The sequence below is a fragment of the Periophthalmus magnuspinnatus genome, chromosome 24 (genome assembly GCF_009829125.3).
Source record: "Periophthalmus magnuspinnatus isolate fPerMag1 chromosome 24, fPerMag1.2.pri, whole genome shotgun sequence".
Lineage (NCBI taxonomy): Eukaryota > Metazoa > Chordata > Actinopteri > Gobiiformes > Gobiidae > Periophthalmus > Periophthalmus magnuspinnatus.
Genome location: NC_047149.1, coordinates 24,234,598 through 24,255,329, shown reverse-complemented (window position 1 = coordinate 24,255,329; position 20,732 = coordinate 24,234,598). Strand labels below are relative to the sequence as shown.

The window sequence follows — 20,732 nt, the reverse complement described above, 5'->3', positions numbered from 1 at the left end:
TATTCTTATGTATTTATTTACTGCAGGAATCATGTCTAAACACTTCTGTGGCTCAGTTAACACAAGTCTGAAGCTCTAATTCCTGCACAAACGCGTCTCCACGTTGAACCCCAGCTCACCCTACAGCCCCAACATGGCGCACACTTCCTCCACGGGCCCTGTCTCTATATAAACCCGTCTAGAGTCGCGCGTTTCCATTCGGTAGAACACCCCCCCCTCCTCCGTGCGTCCGCGAGGCACTGGGCTTTCTCTCCAGTCGGAACAGGCGCAGTGTGTGCGTGCAGCCTCTGAATGGACTAGTTTCCCCCCTCAGCCACGTAAGAAGAAGAAGAAGCAGCACAGCGAGAGGATGTCCTGCTAAACCAACGGGATAGGCCTGGGAAAGTTGGCCGCTATCCCCTTTATATCCTTTGGTAACCGCGCACCACCAGAACCACCTTTACGCACGAGATTTTTTCTTCCATTTTGAACAAGAAACCAGCCAAAAAAAGAGACTCCGCGCGCACAAAGAACTACTGCGTTTTCCGATGCGCCTTTTTTCTTTTTTTGCCACTGTGGTAGATGACAATTCTCGCGCATGGGATAACACGATCTGCTGGAACAAGGCCGTGCACTGACCTAGTGGCTAAGTGGTTAGCTCTGCACCTGCTGGCATTATTTGTCTGTCGATTTACGCAACGATATCTCCAGAAAAAAAAAAGCCTGTTCCCTGTTTTGCTTGCGCGTAATGCTCGTCCTTTTGCAAGCTGCATACGTGAAATTGTTTCGATTTTTTGAAACGTGCCATACAAAATCCTGCAGAATAAGCTACCGAGACGAGATCCCCCTGCTCCTCATCTCATTCATTGTGCGACTGACTTTTTTGTAGCCCTTTTGTTGAACATTTTCCGTGTTTTTTTGTTGGTTTGATGAATCCGCAGCAGGTCTGTGAAGCGTAGTGGACACGGTCAGGGACGAGTTTAATCCTGTTTCCTTCCCCCCTTTCCTTCCCCTTCCACAAAGGAATCAAGTTAGTGTCTGGAATTGCACATGAAATTACTTTATTTGTGAATGACTCCCGGGTTGCCAATGCGCAGATATTCCCGTGCGTAATTTCCATTGAGGGGAAAGCCTAAGTTTGACCCGGTTATTTAAAGTTTTCCTCGGGTTTTGTCGTGGTTTTTTTGCACCAGGACAAGCAAAGGAAGCCGAGGCAGTTTTGTTGGAGCTATTTCACCATTCCTCATGAACATACAAAGGTCAAATCCTATCAACATTTCACGTTATGGGAGATCGAGACACAAAACGCACGATTTTGAAGAATTGTCTTGTCTAAGGACTACAGAGAGCTTCAGCCCCAACCTCGGATCTCCAAGCCCGCCCGAGACCCCCGACTCTTCCCACTGTATTTCCCGGATCGGGGACTACCTTTTGTTGGAGCCATTGGAGGGAGACCACGTTTTCAGAGCCGCCCACCTGCACAGCGGGGAAGAGCTCATATGTAAAGTGAGTAGGCAGCATGAGAAAGCCGCCGGTCGGTCTACCTTATGCAACCTTCAGTGCTTCTTTCTTTTTTTTTTTTTTTTTGACTCTTACGTGGCGTTTTTTTGACAAGTTCCTGCAAAACGTCAGCGCGTGAAACTAAACAAAAACACCACGAATGCACCGGTTTTTACGCGTTTGTATCAGTGTGTTGATATTTGACGTGAAAATGTGCAAATTGCCCACGTAAATGCGCAGAAAAATGCCCAAAAAATTGATGATGATGATGATGATGATGATGGATGTGCTGCGTGTGATTTCTAGTGAGTGTGGACGTTACGCCAAACAAAACGCGTTAAATACTTTCAACTATACGTGAGGGTTAACCGTTTAAGGTCGAAACGCGGAGGTAATGTTTCATCCATAAAGCAACAATATCGAAAGAGATTATAGTTTTAAAATGGAAGTAGTGAGTCAGGGCTAAAGCAGATGTCAAATGTCCCTAAAACCAGGTCTAAACCAGGTCTAAACCAGGTCTAAAACCAGGTCAGATCCTCCTCTAAACCGGGTCTACGTGGTTTGGATTTCATAAGCTCCTGCCTCGTGCTTTTTAATAATTACTCAGATTGTAAATAGAGAGCTGGCACAGGAGCCCAGTGGAAAAAGTGAATGGAGCGAGGAGAAGCTGCGTGGTTTGAGTCGCATGATGTAACGTTGACAAAGGAGTGAGTAACCCAGCCGCGCGCTCACTCCTCTCTCTCTCACTCTCTCTCTCTCTACCTCTCTTCTCTCGCTCCTCGTTCCCTCTCCTCTCTCTCTCTCCTTCTCCTCTTCTCCCTGTCCCCGCACGCGTCCTCCCTCTGCTTCCTTGCACTTGCTCTTCTCACGCTCCCTCTCCTCTCTCTCGCTCTCCTCCCTCTCTTTGCGTTCCTCTCTCTCGCTCTCCTCCCTCTCTTTGCGTTCCTCTCTTCTCTCTCTCGCTCTCCTCCATCTCTTTGCGTTCCTCTCTCCTCTCTTGCTCTCCTCTCTCTCCTCTCCTGGTGTTCCTTCTCCTCTTCTCCCTTCTGACCTTATCCCTCTCCTTCCTCACACTTGCTGCCTTCTCCTCTCTCACCTCTCTCCCCTCTCTCCTCCTCCCCTCTTCTCCTCCTCTCCTTTCTCCTCCTCCTCTCCCTCTCTCCTTCCCCTCTACCCTCTCGCTCCTTCTCCTCCCTGTCTCCTCTCCTCCTCTCCTCTCTCCCGTTTCTACTGGTGTACTGGTGACATTACTTCTCTCCCTTTCTCCTCCTCCTGTCCTCCTCCTCTCTCCTCCTCCTCTCCTCCTCCCTCGTTTCTATTCTGGTGTAGACATTACTTCTCTCCTCCTCTCTCTTCCTCTCTCCTCCTCTCTCTCCTCTCTCCTCCTTTCTCCTCCTCCCTCGTTTCTGGTGGACACATTACTTCTCTCCTCTCTCTCCCTCTCTCCTCCTTCTCCTCCTCCTCCTCCTCCTCCTCCCTCGTTTCTGGTGGACACATTACTTCTCTCCCTCTCTCTCCTCCTCTCTCCTCCTCCTCCCTCGTTTCTGGTGGACACATTACTTCTCTCCTCCTCCTCCTCCCTCATTTCTGGTGGACACATTACCTCTCCTCCTCTCTCCTCCTCCTCCCTTGTTTCTGGTGGACACATTACTTCTCTCCTCTCTCTTCTCCTCTCCTCCTTCTCCTCCTCCTCCCTCGTTTCTGGTGGACACATTACTTCTCTCCCTCTCTCCTCCTCTCTCCTCCTCCTCCCTCGTTTCTGGTGGAGACATTACTTCTCTCCTCCTCCTTCTCCTCCTCCTCCCTCGTTTCTGGTGGACACATTACTTCTCTCCTCCTCTCCTCTCTCCTCCTTCTCCTCCTCTCCCTCATTTCTGGTGGACACATTACTTCTCTCCCTCTCTCCTCCTCCTCCTCTCCTCCTCCTCCTCCTCCTCCTCCCTCGTTTCTGGTGGACACATTACTTCTCTCCTCTCTCTTCCTCTCTCCTCCTCTCCTCTCTCCTCCTTCTCCTCCTCCTCCCTCGTTTCTAGTGGACACATTACTTCTCCTCCTCTCTCCTCCTTCTCCTCCTCCCTCGTTTCTGGTGGACACATTACCTCTCCTCTCTCTTCCTCTCTCCTCCTCCTCCTCCTCCTCCCTCGTTTCTGGTGGACACATTTCTTCTGGTGGAGGCTGTGATGTGTTTTCCGTGTGTTTTCCTGACACTGGTTTGACATTTTAATCTTTATGTAGGAAATAAAATCCACTTTGCGACGCCAAGATGAAGTTTAAGTTTAGGACGTGTAGAACTTTTTTATCTTTCTTTTAAATTAGGTCTTTTTTTTTTTGAGGAAACTGTGTCATTTCATGTAGATTTTCTGTTTTATTCTGTAGATTTTCGGCTGATGTTGTTGTATTTTTCAGGATAATTCAGAATTCTTGCTCAAAATGACAGATAATCAATTTATCTAATTAGTTTTACTATTGACTTTAATATTGATCGATCGTTAGGGCGCTGGGGTCACATGGTTTGTGTTAAAATGACTTGCCCTGTGAAAAAAATAAAATAATAATAATAATAATAATACAAACAAATTTAGATGAAATAAAAAATTTAATAAATAAAAATAAAAATGATACTAATACTTCCTAAAAAATAAAAATAAAATAAATAATAATAATGCAAGTAAAATACAATTAATTATTAAATAAAAAATAAATAAAAATGATATCAATACTCATCCTAAAAATAAATAAGAAAAAATTAAAAAAGATACCAAAATAGATGCTTAAAAAATAAATACATAAATAATAAAAAATAAAATAATAAAAATAAAATCGAATTAAATAAAGTAAAAAAAAAAGATATCTATACTTATTCTAAAAAAATTAAATAAAAACATTTAAAAAAAAATTAACATTAAAATTAAATAAAAAATAAATAAATAAAAACAGTTTTAATTGTAATAATATATTTTTAAATGTGATGAGGTTGACAAAGCGCTCCACTAAATCCTGTGACCTCCACGATGTCATTGACGACTCACAAAACGACCCGGCTCTCTCTTCTCAGGCCCACAGCCTCGACTCTGTGTAGAGCAGATGCTTAGTTTTGCATTCACCAGTTTCATTCATATTTTAAACGACAGACTTGACACGCTAACACATTTTGAAGTGCGAAATATTGATTCTGATCATATCACCATAAACGATAATATTGAAATGATTCATTCCAGTTTCACAATAACCTTGAAACAGAATAATCACCGTAAACTCTTTATTAGTGAATCATATTACACAGATTTTGGCTTTTCGTGTATAAATAGTACAATGAAACACTAAAATAGCCGTTTCTAGAGTCTATAATGTGCTTTGTAGGTTAATTCTTGGACTATTTACAGCAAAAACGTCATTAAAAAGGTGAAATTTAAGAGAATCCAGTTTGCAGACTTGCACGAGCTGGAAGTGTAAGACTGAGGCAGATGGAGTCTTTGTATTGACTGTAAAGTGCCTCACCTGTACTGAGTGTGCGGAAAGTCAATGGGGGGTTACTATGGAAACAAAGGTAGTGCCAACCCGGGCTTCAGCGCAACCACACGAATCCCCCAACAGTGTGTGTGTGAAACCCGCGAGTCCGTTTCACAAAGGCGTGTAGTAGACAAAACACAAAATATGCTAACGCTGGATTTTCTCCACAAACCAAATGGAAAATATTTGCTCCCTGCCACAAGTTCCAGTTCCCCCCTTAACTGTGACCTCAAGACAACCACTTAATAAGATGATTACCTCCATCCATCTTGGTTCAACCTCCGATTTAGGGTCTGGACAATTTGGGAAGGATATCGCGTTGCATATATTTGGGCAATTGTTCCATTTGTGATTATATACAGTGTGCACGAGCGTTTCAGAACTTCGCCGTTTAGTACATGTTCTAATGCAAGACGGGTGGGATTTAATGTGTTTTCTTCTTCCGAATTCTTTCTTTTTGAGCTTAAATAAGAAAAAAATAGGCAAAATGCGTTAAGTGTCCTGGATACATGTATATACTGACTTTTTCTGTTCATAAATCTGCTGGAAATGGAGATGTTTGGAGATGTTTGGAGATGTTTGGAGATGTTTGGAGATGTTTGGAGATGTTTGGAGATGTTTGGAGATGTTTAAGAGGTGTTTTAGAGGTGTTTAAGAGATGTTTTAGAGGTGTTTGGTGGTGGTTTGGAGATGTTTGGAGGTGTTTTGGAGATGTTTGGTTGTTTGCATGGGACTTTATTGGATTATTTTACCCATAATTCCTGCTTTTGCCGTTCATATTGTGCAGCACGACCCAGGACCGTCAAGTTGAAAGAAATTAAGAATCAAATGCATTTCAGAACATGTTTTTAGAGGGCGAAAAACAGGTTTTATACACTGAAAGATCACATAAGAGAGGACTTTCTTTATCTGGCTGTTTTATCTCGTTAAGTTCATTCAAAGTTTGATTTTAAAGCAATGAAACAAACTCGATTTTGTTCCTGTAGTGGGTAAAAACAGTAATTTGATCAGTATTAGTCAATAAATAAGAGAAATGCAGTGTTTCTGATTAATATAGCAGACTATGGTGCCCCTCAGAGTCGAAAACAAGCTGGAAAAATTGGTATTAATACAAATATTTAACCTCCTGAGACCTGAATTCTTGCATGACTTTATTAATTTCTCTGTTATTTGGGCTGATTGGACCTGACAAGTGTAAAAAAAAAAAAAAAAGATTGATGAAAATGATGTCCATATATGAGGAGATTCGTTCTACTTTTTAATGATTTTGATCAAACAAAATAAAATCACATCTGAATAATGATTTGCAAAAACTATTTATTAAATGCCTGAGCACAACAACATTTGTCCTGAGTGTAAAAACAAAATGAGAAACAGTAATTGTCTTGAAGGAGCATTTAACCTAAACTATAATGTGTTAAACTCTTCCGTCGGCTTTAAGTGACAGTTTATTGACCTCATATGTGGACACCAGGACCTTGTAGAGTAAAAAAAACTTGTATTGTGGTCTGGACAACTCAAAATGCGTCCTAGAATAACCACGTCACCCCCAGTGTCTGCGTAAACTGGCGTATGAATGTGTTTATGAAGTGCTTTGAGTGACTTAAAGGTGAAAAACATGCGTGACTGTTGGAAATTAATTGATCATGAGAGACAAACCTTGATGTTTCACTCCATAAATTGTCTTAAATAAACCTATTATGGATCGCTTGTGGTTCCATCGTCTTGAGTTCTCGTAGTTAATCGTAAAAAATCGTAATTCTTGTGAAATCCCCCAGTCGTCCAGGTCTCATCAAAAAAGCCAAAAGTTAAATCTGTCAACTGGACAAAAAGTTGTAGGAGTGAAGATGTTTCGCTGTTCGTCCATGTTCTGGTCAGATTTCTGGTGGACGCTGCCTTGTATCGGTCTGAAGTAAGGAGCTAACCACACTGAAACTTAAAACTGCTACGTAAACAAGCGCTAGTTTCAGTTTCAGTGTCGTTGGCTCCTCCTTTCAGACAGAAATAAGGCAGTGTCCACCGGAAATCTGACCAAAACTGAAGAAGCCACTTGGACGAACAGCTAAACATCTTAATTTCTTCAACTTTGTGGCTTTTACTATAATTCCTGACTCAAAAATCTATCTTCGTTTCACCTCCACTAACGTAAACTCCTTTGTCCCACCTCCAGGTCTTCGAGATTGGCCGATACCAGGAGTCTCTGGCGGCCTACTTCGCTCTGGGACAGCACCAACACATAAACCAAATCCTGGAGATCCTTTTGGGCGAGACCAGAGCCTATGTGTTCTTCGAAAGGAGCCACGGGGACATGCATTCTTTTGTCCGCACTTGCAAGAAGCTGCCAGAAGAGGAGGCTGCGCGACTGTTCCGTCAGATAGTGTCCGCTGTAGCACACTGCCACGACAATGGACTGGTCCTACGAGACCTAAAACTCAGAAAGTTCGTCTTCAAGAACGAGGAGAGGTGAGTACTCTTGTGCGGATCAGGGATTTCCATAGATTCCGGAGAGATTTGACTCAGTTTGACGAGTATAAATGATGTTCATGGAGCTCAGTGACGATGATTTCGACAATTTCATTTTGGATTCAAATCTAAGAAACGTATCCAAAGTTTTTAATAATGCAGCTCCACCTACTTTGAAAAAAATATTAAACTTTGTTCCGAACACACTCCCCAATCCACTCGTTCCTCTGTAAATCGAAATTGCTTAAAAGATCCTCGACTTTTGCTTAGTCGACCTTTTCTTTTCAAACCATCAGACCGAGAATCAGGTCGAGAGAGTCCGAGAGAGTCCGAGAGAGTCCGAGAGAGTCCGAGAGAGTCTGAGAGAGTCCGAGAGAGTCCGAGAGAGTCCGAGAGAGTCCGAGAGAGTCCGAGAGAGTCCGAGAGAGTCCGAAAGAGTCCGAAAGAGTCCGAAAGAGTCCGAAAGAGTCCGAAAGAGTCCGAAAGAGTCCGAAAGAGTCCGAAAGAGTCCGAAAGAGTCCGAAAGAGTCCGAAAGAGTCCGAAAGAGTCCGAAAGAGTCCGAAAGAGTCCGAAAGAGTCCGAAAGAGTCCGAAAGAGTCCGAAAGAGTCCGAAAGAGTCCGAAAGGAATTTGAAAAAGTACATTTTAGATAATCAAACGTGTCGACATCGGTCTAGTTTTATAATGTAACTGTAATGAAATGTGTGTTCACCTGCACAGAGTCTGCAGAGGGAAAGAAACAGGAGCTAAATCTGGTACAAATCATGTTTTCTTTTGTAAGATTAATGAGTTTATACATGGCCCCTGACAAAGAAAGAAAGGACAGTGCTTCCAATAGATTCTGCTGAGATTTATTTGCGTATAAATGAGGTTCATGGAGCTCCACAGTGACCGCCTACACCACCGGAACAAATTTTCTCATTCATTTTTCTCACAGACGTTCTGAAAAAAAGATGTATATGAAAAGTTTGAACGCTCGCTCGGACTCGGTAATCAGCTACTAACGAGGACAGGACCCATTCTTTTATTTAAAATCTGTTTCTGTCGTCTGACCTGAAGGTTGACAGTTCGAATCCCGCTCTCGACGTAAACATCATTGGTAGAGAAGAGATGACATGAGATGAACGCTGTTGTTGTGTCCTTGGGCAAGACATTTAACCCACCTCGCCCCCAGTGTCTGTGTGAATGTGTGTGAATGGGTGAGTGGTTCCTTGATGTAAAGCGTTTTGAGTGACTTAAAGGTGGAAAAGTGCTACGCAAAAATGTGACCAGCCAGATATGTCGAGATATCTGGCCGATAATTGGACTTTTTAGCGTATGGGGTATCGGTCTTCAAGTTCCAGCACTGGCCGATATTATGTTTTTGTTGATCTGCTGTCAAAATAATACACAAAAAGCTTTATTAAGTGCAAAGAAACAGCTGCACAAAATGTGAAAACGCAGCTCTTATATAGATTTCTCATTTTAAAAAGTTTGTAGTAAATTTAAAAAACATAATTTGGAGAAACGAATCTAAATCTGTATTTTAAATGGCCTTTTTGGATTTAAAACAACCGAGTTTTGGACATAAGTTAGCACGTAGCTGGTTAGCATGTAGCTGGTTAGCCTCCGCGATGCCTTTAAACTCTTAATATTTAAATTTTTCGAAAAGTCTATGGGAAAAACCAATGGAAATTTGACTTCAAGAGCCTGAGCCGTCTGTCACTGCCTATATTTAACCTTAAAGCAGCCATGTTAGCCCAGTTTAGTTACTGTGTAAGTGTATATAATAAGAAAATGGGCAACAAAGTGTGATTTTGTGATGCCAGTGTATAGTCCAGGCTCTTATTAGACGACGAGGCGCCACCAAACTCTCCTCTGTTAATGGGAAGAGAACACAGTGACACAGGAAGTTCTGGGATGTTACTGCTTTACCTTACACGCTCCACTCTATTGCGTTTAAATGATCTATCGCTATGACAACCACGTGATGCAACCGGTCATATCTGTGGAGCACTGACCTCGCTCACGTCTCGCTTTATCGACCGGAGTAAGATCGGATGTTAAAACTACAACTGTATCTTTTTGGAGTCGTTATTTACCCTGCAGATTTTGATTTATGGGGCTTTTTTTTTAGCTATACGATAAGATTTAAGCAGATTTTTTAACAATATCGTTCATTTAGGATCATTTTTGTGGTTTAAAGCTGCTTTTGTGTGGCTGAAATTAGCTCCAAAATGCGTTCGTGTGACAGACCTGCACGTGTAGCTTTGGTTAAGTGTTGAAATAAACTGCATTTTAATCCAAATTGCGAGCGTTGTGGCGTTGTTTATACTGTTAAATGTACAGGCAGTGGGGTAAGGTGCAAGCTTTTTGTGCAGTGGACGTTGTGGTTCGACTTTAGCTTCATGTGGTTAGAACATCTTTGCTGTGTTGCTCAAAAAACTGCGTCCCTCTCGGTCTCTTCACCACTTCGCATTAACAGCACATCCTGTCTGTGTCCTTTTTGAAAGCTTCAGCGTGTTGTTTACATGAAACTCTGCCCTATATTACCCGAGGCATGTCTCCTTACACTGTACTCGTGAGAATAACTACGTCGATTTGTTGTTCGGTCGTATTAATTTTTGGCTTTGACCTGCAGAAGTTTGATTAAATCTGTTCTATGGCTCTTTACAGACGCAAACTAGCGACTTAAACGTTTTATTCTGCTGTTTTTGTAAGTTTTTTTTTAACAATATCGCACATTTAGAACATTTTTTGGTGTTTTTAAAATAGCAATGGACCAGCCAGAAATGCCGAGATATCTGACCGATATTTGGGCTTTTTAGCAAATATCGGTCTTCAAGTTCGATATTTTGCTTTGGCGGACCTGTTGTCTGAAAAATACAGAAAAAGCTTTATTTGAACACTTTAGTGCTAAGAAATAACTGCACAAAACATGAAAACACAGCTCTTGTGTAGGTTTCTGGTTTAAAAAAAAAGGGTTTTGTAGTAAATTTAATGGCATAATCTGGGAAAACGAATCGAAATCTGTCCAAAATATCGGTAGCATCTTTTTCTGAGGCATCTAAACAATCAATTTTGGCATTGGTGATTTGAAAAACTCATATCGGCCGATCTCTAGTTTAAATCTGCTCATGTTTTATTGTGTCAGTGGCATAAATTTGCGTCAATTTTCTCGTTTATCGTCTATAATTTCTTCCGCGGTGCATATATCGAACTTCAAAATGCGTTCTCGTGACAGACCTTCGTCCTCGCTCTGTCCGTTCTCCATCACACAATCCACATATGTGATCCTCCCTGTTCTTTAGACGACACTAAAAACACAAGCTCCGCGTTTCCCTCCAGCCTTTTTTCACGCAAACCTGTCGATATATTCCATTTTACGTGACAAATTGATTATTATCTGTAAGGTCAGGGTTTTATAAACGTGTTCGGCTCTTGCCCGCGGGATCGGAAGCGGTTACCATTTAAATGCAAGTCCGATTCTGATAGTCAAACATTTATACAGGGATTTTCCATTGCAGAACGGTGTTGAGTGTGAGCTGTGGTGCTAAATGTACACGCACACTGCCCTCTGGTGGTAGTGCACAGGCATGACTCTGTTTGTGCTCAGTGTATTTATGTAGAGATGTGGAATTAATTGCATTTTAATCAACATTCAGTTTATATTTCTGTTCTCGTGGGAGATTTTTATGACTTTAAATTGACTTGGAAGGTTTTAAGTCAAGTATTATAGACATTATAATTAAAAAAAAGTGTTAAAATCATGTATGTTTGAGTAAATATTGGTTTATATTAACTATGTTTGCACAGTTACTCAGAACAAATCCAACAAATGCAGTTTAAGATGACAAAATGACAATGTTTGCAGTTATTTCATTTGTTAACCATCCAGTTTACAGTGGTTTCGTTAAGTAAAAATAATAGATTTTTTTCATGTGATACTTTAAGTACATTTATAAACAGGTACTTAAATACTTTTGCTTAAGTTAGAGTAAAAAGTAAGTATTTCACACAAGTTTTGTTCACTGTAAATGTAGTGATATTGATTCAAAATGAGACACATTTTGGTCACAGTAAAAATATGAAACGATTTGTTCATTTTTCTTATGAATTTTGTGTGATGCAAAGCAAGTTTTATTTGTACAGCACAATTCGAACATGAGGTAGTTCAAAGTGTTTTACAGAATAAGAAAGATTCAAATCACAATATAACAAATGGAAACATAATCACAAAAAAATGAATATTAAAGGACAAAAGTGCAGAATAAACCCCTTTCAGTCACAGATAAACAGAACAGTTTGAGTCTGGATTGAAACATCGTCAAAGTCGAGGCCTGAGTCACATCTTCAGGAAGAATGTTCCAGGTTTTAACTGAACAAAACTGAAACACTGATTCAACATGTTTAGTCCTGCTTTAGTCCTGCTTTAGTCCTGCTTTTAGTCTCGCTTTAGTCTCGCTTTAGTCCTGCTTTAGTCCTGGTTTAGTCCTGGTTTAGTCTTGTTTTTGCTTTAGTCCTGCTTTAGTCCTGCTTTAGTCCTGCTTTAGTCCTGCTTTAGTCCTGCTTTAGTCTTGCTTTAGTCTTGCTTTAGTCTTGCTTTAGTCCTGCTTTAGTCTTGCTTTAGTCCTGGTTTAGTCTTGGTTTAGTCCTGCTTTAGTCCTGCTTTAGTCTTGGTTTTGCTTTAGTCCTGGTTTAGTCCTGGTTTAGTCTTGCTTTAGTCCTGGTTTAGGCTTGGTTTTGCTTTAGTCCTGCTTTAGTCCCGGTTTAGTCCTGCTTTAGTCTTGGTTTTGCTTTAGTCCTGCTTTAGTCTTGGTTTTGCTTTAGTCCTGCTTTAGTCCTGTTCAGTCCCAGTTTAGCCCCCGTTTAGTCCCGGTTACCTACATGTACAAATACCTTCAAATCTCCTTCAGTACTGCACTTTCCTCCTTGTACTTCATTACCTTCCACCGCTGAGTTAAACCCTCCACTAACGCGTCACCAAACGTATCAGCCTCTTGTATTCATTTTCTCAAAGTTCACGTTTTAAAGTCTGTCCGTCTAAAGTCAAACGCCCGTCGTCCCCGAGCCTCATCGCGCTCGGGTAAACTCTTCCTCGGGGGGGGGGGGGGGATGATGTCACGCTTTGGCCCTGCGGAGTGGAAACAGAAGTTGATCCGACGCGTCCGTTCACTTTGGCTCCGGTGACCTTGGCCGACGTATCGCGCTGGCACTCGCTCGTTTACGGGACCCCCCCCCTCCTCCATCCTTCAACTTAAATAATTGATCGTGGGTAAACGTTAGAGCGATGGGGCTGGAGCGTACTGGGTCACCTTTACGATAGAACTCAGTCAGGAATCGGCTTTCATTTGTTCAGTCTCTTGCGTCGGTGCCCGGAGAAGACGAGGAGATGAGGTTGCGCCGGAGCGAGGTCCTGGCAGAGGTCCAGCCCCGGGACAGTGAGGTATAGAGTAGATAACGAAGCTGGCAGCGACTCTGGGTCATTACTATAGCCCCACTGCGCCTTATTGTGTTTGATAAATGCGTTCCAGTGTATTCGGGATTTTTTTATTTAATGTCTCGACCCTCAAGTTGTTTCCGAGGCGATAAAAGAAACGTCACTTCTTTGTATTGATCAGGGACGTGCCAAAATCCATCGTTTTCATCGTTTTTATCATTTTATTGACCGTTTTTGCCTCTAAACGCTCCAAACTGCGCTGTATTTGTATCACACGTCCAGGTTTAAGGGGGAATTCCAGGCTTTTCAATGACGAATTTGGGAAGTTTCGCCTCAAAACTATGACATAAAGTAGTGTTGATTTGTGTAAAAATGTTTATGGGACCAACAAATCAACACTGCAACGATTCTCTAAAGGCTTTAAAACGGTAAAACGGCTCTTTAGTCCCTGTAGAACTCATTTGCTTCCTGAATAAGGTGAATATCCTGATACTGATGTCGATACTTTGGCTCTAAGTCTCTGTCGATTCACAATTTCGACCAATACCAGGGCAAAAACTGAAATAATATGCGTTTATTTCCTTAAAACACACACAGTTTTGGGGAAACCGTTATTAAATCTAAAGTAATTACAGAACACATTTGGATAAGTTACCAAAAAGCTCTGAAAAATGACACAGTTGTGCACAGTTGCATGCTAGCTAGCTCACCGTGTCTCAAAGCTAACTGTCACGTTTATTAAAATCAGAAAACATAAAATAAACAATGTATTAAAATTCCAATTAATTAAAATAAAGACTATACAATTGTTTTCAAATGTAGATTACTTCATTTTGTGGAGTTGTTTTAAGGGTTGTTGTACCTCAAAGTTAGCATTAGCGTTAGCATTGAGACACAAACATCCATCCATTTTTTTACGCTTATTCCGGGAATACGTTTTTAAAAAGATGACACGATTGTTTTTATATGTACATTACTTCAGTTTGTGGTGTTTTACGGTTTATTATGCTTCAAAATTACCATTAGCGTTAGCATTGAGACACAAACATGTCTCTTTCTAGGTGAAGTGTTCATTTTATTTGTGCAGATTTTAACTTATTGTCAGTGACGTCCACCTGCAGCTCCCTGTCCACCTGTCCACTGTCTGACCTCTGACCTCTGACCCCTAGCCCACCTGCAGCTCTCTGTCCACAGCCTAAATAGCCTTTAAATATTTATTAATTTTATCGTAACTCTGCAAAAACCTCAGAGATAAAACTGGACAGGAAGTAGTGACGCTAACAGTGCGGTAGAGGGCGCTGTTTTGCCGTTGCACCAGTTCATAGACCAAAATGTGAAATCGTTGGACCGTTATCTGATCCATCAAAATGTCCAATATCAAACTTGACTTTCCGTTTTATTCTTATTCTTATTCATATCTGAGAATATAACGACAATCAATGCCATTTAACACAAAAACAATCCCATTTCTTTGGTCAAAGTCTGACCTCCAAACCACGTTTTTACAGACAGAGGTAGAACTTCTATAAAAAAACAGACCCAAACTGATCACTGACAATTAGAAACGACTGAATCTTGATCTCATTCAGCTTCTCCAGACGGGATTCATTCATAAACTGTAGCTTTTTCAATCATTTTAAGCGTAAATCTGTAAAAATATGACTGACACAATGTAAACAGTGCAAAGTCTGTGCTAAAGATCGACCGATATGTTTTTTTCATGGTTAATGCCGATACCGAAACTCTGATATTTTTGGACCGATATGTGTGTCAGATTTTGGTAAATTTCCCCATAAATATAAGATTTGAAATGAATATTGTCTATATTTTTTTACTGCTTTTACTTTAACTATAATAAGGGAAAATTTTCTCAGTAACCCAGTCTGTTTGTGCTGCTAACCCATAATGCAGCTGTGTAATCTTTATTTTTGAACGCCATCATCGCGCGAAAGTGTTAAAATAAAGCTTTACGCAGAAATTCGTGAGCCCAAACCGAGCCTTTACGCAAAAAAGTCCAAATATCTCAACATTTTCATATTTTAAATCAATATTTCCTTGATTTGATGCAGGTTAAGGCTCCATATTTTCATTTTTTAAGCTGCAAATGAATAAGTTAGTACAGTTGGTTGAGTTTTATTCTATTGCGTTTGCTTATAACGACTTAGCTTTGTGATCATTTCAATTATTTCGCCGTATTGTCCCGCTCTGCTCGTTACCGTAGCAACAATCCGTCTTATTTTGTTGTTATCCTGAAAAAGAAAAGTATAATTCTTGCCCTTTTTAAGAATGCAGCGCCAGGACTTCCCCCGCTATCTGTAATTGCAAATTTGCTCCAGTCTATCTGTCATTTTTAATTAGCCATTAGCTTAATAATCATGCGCCAATAAGACAAACACTCGCGAGAACGTTAATTAGCATTTTATCGTTGGACGGCCAGTGAATTTTTAACGTGTCAAGTTTTCAAGTCGAAGTTTATTACGACGAGTTTAAATGAGCAGAGTTGTTGACAAAGGTCTGGTATTTTTAATTAGCCATTAGCTCATTACATTTCAATAAGAGAAACGTTAGCTTTACTTTGAATTAGCATGTTAGCATTGATTTCGAGCTGCTTTAAACGTCATATATTACACAAAATTGACTCTTGTGAGGTTTAAGTCGTGTTATAAAGTTGTTACGTCTTCAAAAACAGACCTGGAGTTGTGTTTTTGTTTCATTCACACATGTTTGAGTCACATCCCCAAACCTCAAAACGCTCCGTTCCACCTTGTGATGTCATGAAGTTCAAACTTAACAGCTCCATTTTTTTCTTTTAGTTCAGTAAAGATTGGGCTAATTCCAGTGGCTGAAATGAACCAAATGATTCTAATGAAGCTGTGTGGAGTTTAAAAACACAGCGGAGCACTTCCTGTATCACCACACGATGACATCACAAGGTGGAACAGAGTGTTTTGAGGTTTGAGAGAAGTCTGTCTAAATATGCCGGGTTTGCACTAGACTTGGGATGATATTGAAATTAATAATAATAATTGCGATTAACGATTGTATCACGATAATTATTAAAGTTTAAAATGTTATGGATATGAATAATTATCATTTTAACGTTATGAATAAGTTTGTAGTACTGTACTTTATCAATGAAAAAAACTACGATCTAGCGGAGAATATTTTGGACGAGCAGGGCCGTAAACGGAAATTTGGGGGCCCGGGGCAAGACGTCTGACATGGGGCCCCCTCTAATACAAATTAATAGGAAGAGAGTCCAATTCTGGGCCCCCTAAACCCCGGGACAACAGACCCGTTTGTCCCCCCTGTCAACGCCCCTATGTTTCCGTCCTTTTTTTTGCACATTCTCACAATTTAACGTTGATTATCTTTGTTGCCGATTTATAAAATGTCCCACGTCGACCCTTTTTATCACGATAAACGATATTATTGTTTATTGCGCTTTCCCAGAATATCGTACCGTGAGATTCGGACACCGTTAAATCCTTTTTTACGTCTCTATTTTGAAAGGACAAAGCTTTGACTGAAAGATGAGACGTTTATTGTAAAGGCAGATGTGCGTTGTCGGGTCCCAGGGCTTGTGGTTTGTGGAACTTTAAGGTCAGTGAGCTGTAATTGTGTTCCTCCTCATCCTCCTCCTCGTCTTCTTCTTCCGCTGAGGTCTTCTGGAATGTCTATTTGTACGACGTCGATGTTCCGCGGTGGGGCTTTTATCTCAGTGAAAGGAAATGTCAAAGTTAAGCCCTCAGCGTTATGTGCTCTACTTACTCCGATATCCGAAGGGGAAGGATCCAAAACCATTAGCCACATTATAAGGATTTGAGAGACTTTTAGTGGACCATTTCTTTTTCCAAACACGATGAGATGGGTTTTTGAGACTGGTGCTAAAGACGACTTATGGTGATTGTAATTGAAACTGATTTAAATATGTGCCGTTATAAATTTTCACTGGTTTCGTGATGTAAAAAAAAAATGCTTTGGAAATGAATTAATTTGTTTTTGTGAAGACCAAAAGGACAGTCGACTCTTGGGGCTTTAAAAAGATTGATTTAACCAACAGGAAGTTAGAAAATCAAACGGTGAAACAGACGTGGGTCAGTAACAGGAAGATTAACCAACGTTCATAGAAAACAAATGGAGAACTGTTCCAGAGCGCCCCCTGTCTTTAGAACCTTCAAGGCAAGGACAAACTAGGAAAAACAAAACGAAACTGAAAGAGATGCACACGCCGGGACTGAGCCGGGACGGAGCCGGGACGCTAAAGCGAGGGAGGCTAAAGCGAGGTGAGGCTAAAGCGAGGTGAGGCTAAAGCGAGGTGAGGCTAAAGCGAGGGGAGGCTAAAGCGAGGGGAGGCTAAAGCGAGGGGAGGCTAAAGCGAGGGGAGGCCTAAAGCGAGGCGGGGCTAAAGCGAGGCGGGGCTAAAGCGAGGTGAGGCTAAAGCGAGGGGAGGCTAAAGCGAGGGGAGGCTAAAGCGAGGGGAGGCCTAAAGCGAGGCGGGGCTAAAGCGAGGCGGGGCTAAAGCGAGGGGAGGCCTAAAGCGAGGCGGGGCTAAAGCGAGGCGGGGCTAAAGCGAGGCGGGGCTAAAGCAGGACGTGCAGGCTGCGGATGCATCTAGAACTAACGCACATCCATTTGTGCATAGATTTAAAATAATAAAAGGAGAACATTTAATTTTCCAAAGTCGTTCTGTGTGAATGGATGTGATTTTGACATCTCTCCCTGGCATTTAATCCTCGCTGGACTGCATATTTTTCCCTGATCTTTTCCTTTGTATGTTTGATCTGTACATTTGTTTTCTGTTGACTTATGTGAAACAGATGAAGTTGTTTTTAAATGTGCGATATAAATAAACTTGAAGCGAATAGTGACGTTAATCGAGAATTAGTCTTAATGTGACAAGTTCAAATCTTATACAAAACGATGTCTGCGTCCATTTGTAGCCCTGACGGTCCGTCCTGCTTCACTTTCCTGACTGAACAACTGATTTTTAACCTGTGCACATGTTCCACAAATCACACAGTATCAAGACCGCAGTTATGTAGAAAGCCCCTAGTGGTGATGTGTGAGAATACAACAGGAGCAGGTCGGCGAATCTGATTAGACAGTCGCTTTAAGGTCAAATTATGTTGTTTTTTTTTCTTCTTTGCGTCTTGCATAAACCATTTAACCGAACATACGCTTCCAACAATAAAAAAAAACAATTTGTAAATCAGTAAAAAAGACATTTATGTACGGTATAAAGTGTCGCTGTTGCTAATAGCGGCTCTTCTTTTTTGTGTTCCGCAGAAACCTGGTGAAGCTGGAGAGCCTGGAGGACACGTACATCCTGGACGGGCTCGACGACTCTCTGTCCGACAAACACGGATGCCCTGCCTACGTCAGCCCCGAGATCCTCAACGCCAACGGCAGCTACTCCGGGAAGGCCGCGGACGTGTGGAGCCTGGGCATAATGCTCTACACCATCCTCGTGGGGCGCTACCCATTCCATGACGTCGAACCCGGATCGCTGTTCACCAAAATCCGCCGGGGCCACTTCAACATCCCAGAGACTCTAACCCCTAAGGCGAAATGCTTGATCCGCTCCATTCTACGCCGCGAGCCCAACGAGCGGCTAACTTCGCGGGAGATTCTTGCACACCCTTGGTTTATCTCCTCCGGGGGGATAGGGGGCGCCGCGGGTCACGGCAAAGCGGAGAGGGACCAAGAGCAAACGGTGCCTGATGTCAACATGGAGGAAGAATTGGAGCAGTTTTTCAGTTGAGTTTGAAACATCCAACCCAAGCACAATCGGACATCGCCAAGGTCGGCCCCGCCAAGCTAGCGCGCGGCCGGGCCAAAATCTAGTAGTGAAATAGAAATCGATGGGCATTTGTCACTCTTATAAAGGTTTTTCCATCTTGTTTTCCTCTCCATCTTTTTTAAAATTGGGAAAACCTCAAGCCTGATTAGACAAATGTCATCCGATCGTCACCTGGTACAGCACCCGGCCCGAACGGGGGAAGGGTGCGACCGACCGACCGACCGACCGACCGACCATGCAAGTCGCAAATGTAGCAATTGTTGTTTTGGTTTATGTGGTGCTCTTAAAGGTAGATCCATTGGCCATTTCTGACACTATGTATGGAAAGCATGAAGGGACAAAAAGACGGGAAACGAAAGGAGAAGTAATACAGCTGACCAACTGCAGCACCGCACCTTTCTCACGATGTTTTCTTTCCGTGTCCGCAGACCAGTGTCTTCATCAACGTGGCTAAACTCATTTCATCGAAGTTTATATTTTAACGTTTTGTTCTTTTTAAAAAAATCATTAACATAAGCATTTTTAACTCGTTTGTACTTCACATCTGTCTGTTTTTTAAGTTGTTTTCAGCACTATCCAGTCATGAAAGCTGCCTTCGTCACTCCCAAAGCCTCTCACTCAACGGTTTCCTGGTTTAACCCAAAAAAAAAAACGAGAAAAAAAAAAAAAACGTCATGCACTTATCGTGTTAGTGAATGGACAGTTCAACCTCGATGAAATTAGCTTCCTCTTATTTAAATGAATTCTTCAGTTGTAGAAACAAAAGAGCAAAACATTTATTTAAATTGTAACAGTGATATATAAATATATAAAATAAATATATATATATATTTAAATCTAAGTACATTGCAGGGTTTTCTTTCTTCGGAGATTCCTTTTCATGTATAACGTAGGCAATATCTCGACACAGGACAGGCGTGGTCTGTCTGAAGTTTTTTTTGTACCAGACGTTTCTGTGCCAGTTTTCTTGCAATCATTTCTTTAAAAAAAAACCTGGCTCAGATGTTCAGTTCTGGCTCTAGTTTAGGACCTTTCGTTTTTTTTCCCCGATGCCTGCGTAGGTCCTGCGAGCGCCCGAGAAAACACAGTACAGTGGACCCGTTTCGTCGTATGTCAATGTTCTTCAGTTGTGTTTTTTTACCTAGTCATGGCATGTGTCCCATGGATTCTATAGCCCGCCTCGCAGGGAGGGAAGGAAGGGAGGGAGGGGGGTGCTTGTTTTTTCTTACAAAAATTTCAACGTAAACATGTTCAAATTTGCTACTTTCTCAGTTGCTTTTTCAATAATCCCAAACTATTGCTTTTCTGGTTTTGTAGACTGAGCTCTGTTCTTTCAGTTGGTGCTGATTTGGTGCTATGTTTAGTCCTTTAGTTTCATGGAGGAGGAGGAGGTGCATGGTGGAATATCTGCCTCACATGTTCTGATTGTATTGTAACAGATTCTTGTGTTTTGTCCAAATTTATTCAGTAAATAAATTGTGAACTGCTACTTTCACTCGGCCTGTACGTGTTTCTTTACTTTATTTATTTTCTCAAAGAGGTCACCTGACGACTCGACGGTTGCGCACTTCGAAGTACAGTTCAAAGGACTCGGCCGATGAAGGGTACTCCTCCGTCGAAATGGGACGGGTCAACGCCAAGGAGCTTACGTCAACCGCCGTCCGTGCGCCTACCTTACCTCGCTTACGTCAAGAAGCAACTGTGACGGCCGCCGACTAATGAGCTGAACGTTTAAAATGGACGGTTTTGTTTTTAATTCTTTATTTTTTCGTAGAAGAAGAGTCAAAAGTGTCGTCGTTCACAGCCGTTTATTTCTGTCTAGATTGAATGAAGTAAATGAATCTTTCCCTTTGAATATCAATACACAAATATAACTTTCTAGGTGATTTGTTGTTTTTTTTCCATCCAATTGTAGCTAGTGTTGCATAACTTTAAGAAAATATACCTCGTTTCTGTCGTAGAAGAAGTCACGAAGTCTGCTCAGATGCACGCTTCGTTCACGGACAGTCGGCGTGAAAAAGCTGGAAACGCAGGGCGCATTTCTCGGCAACATTCAAA

General features: G+C 41.6%; 1 protein-coding gene across 1 annotated transcript; it reads left to right on the top strand.

The window, feature by feature from the left end:
• The first annotated feature begins 203 nt into the window (after positions 1-203).
• On the top strand, positions 204-20,169 carry trib2 (tribbles pseudokinase 2). The gene is made up of 3 exons (XM_033990894.2): positions 204-1,485; positions 7,160-7,452; positions 18,161-20,169. The coding sequence occupies exons 1-3, from the start codon at positions 1,225-1,227 to the stop codon at positions 18,633-18,635; spliced, it is 1,029 nt and encodes a 342-aa protein (XP_033846785.1). The 5' UTR covers positions 204-1,224; the 3' UTR covers positions 18,636-20,169.
• The last annotated feature ends 563 nt before the right edge of the window (positions 20,170-20,732 follow it).

Bases quoted from the DNA above. Each gene is read 5' to 3' on its own strand.
- trib2 (XM_033990894.2), top strand. From the start codon at position 1,225: ATGAACATACAAAGGTCAAATCCTATCAACATTTCACGTTATGGGAGA. The intron at 1,486-7,159 runs GTGAGTAGGCAG...TCCCACCTCCAG, and splicing joins GGGAAGAGCTCATATGTAAA to GTCTTCGAGATTGGCCGATA. The intron at 7,453-18,160 runs GTGAGTACTCTT...TGTGTTCCGCAG, and splicing joins GTCTTCAAGAACGAGGAGAG to AAACCTGGTGAAGCTGGAGA.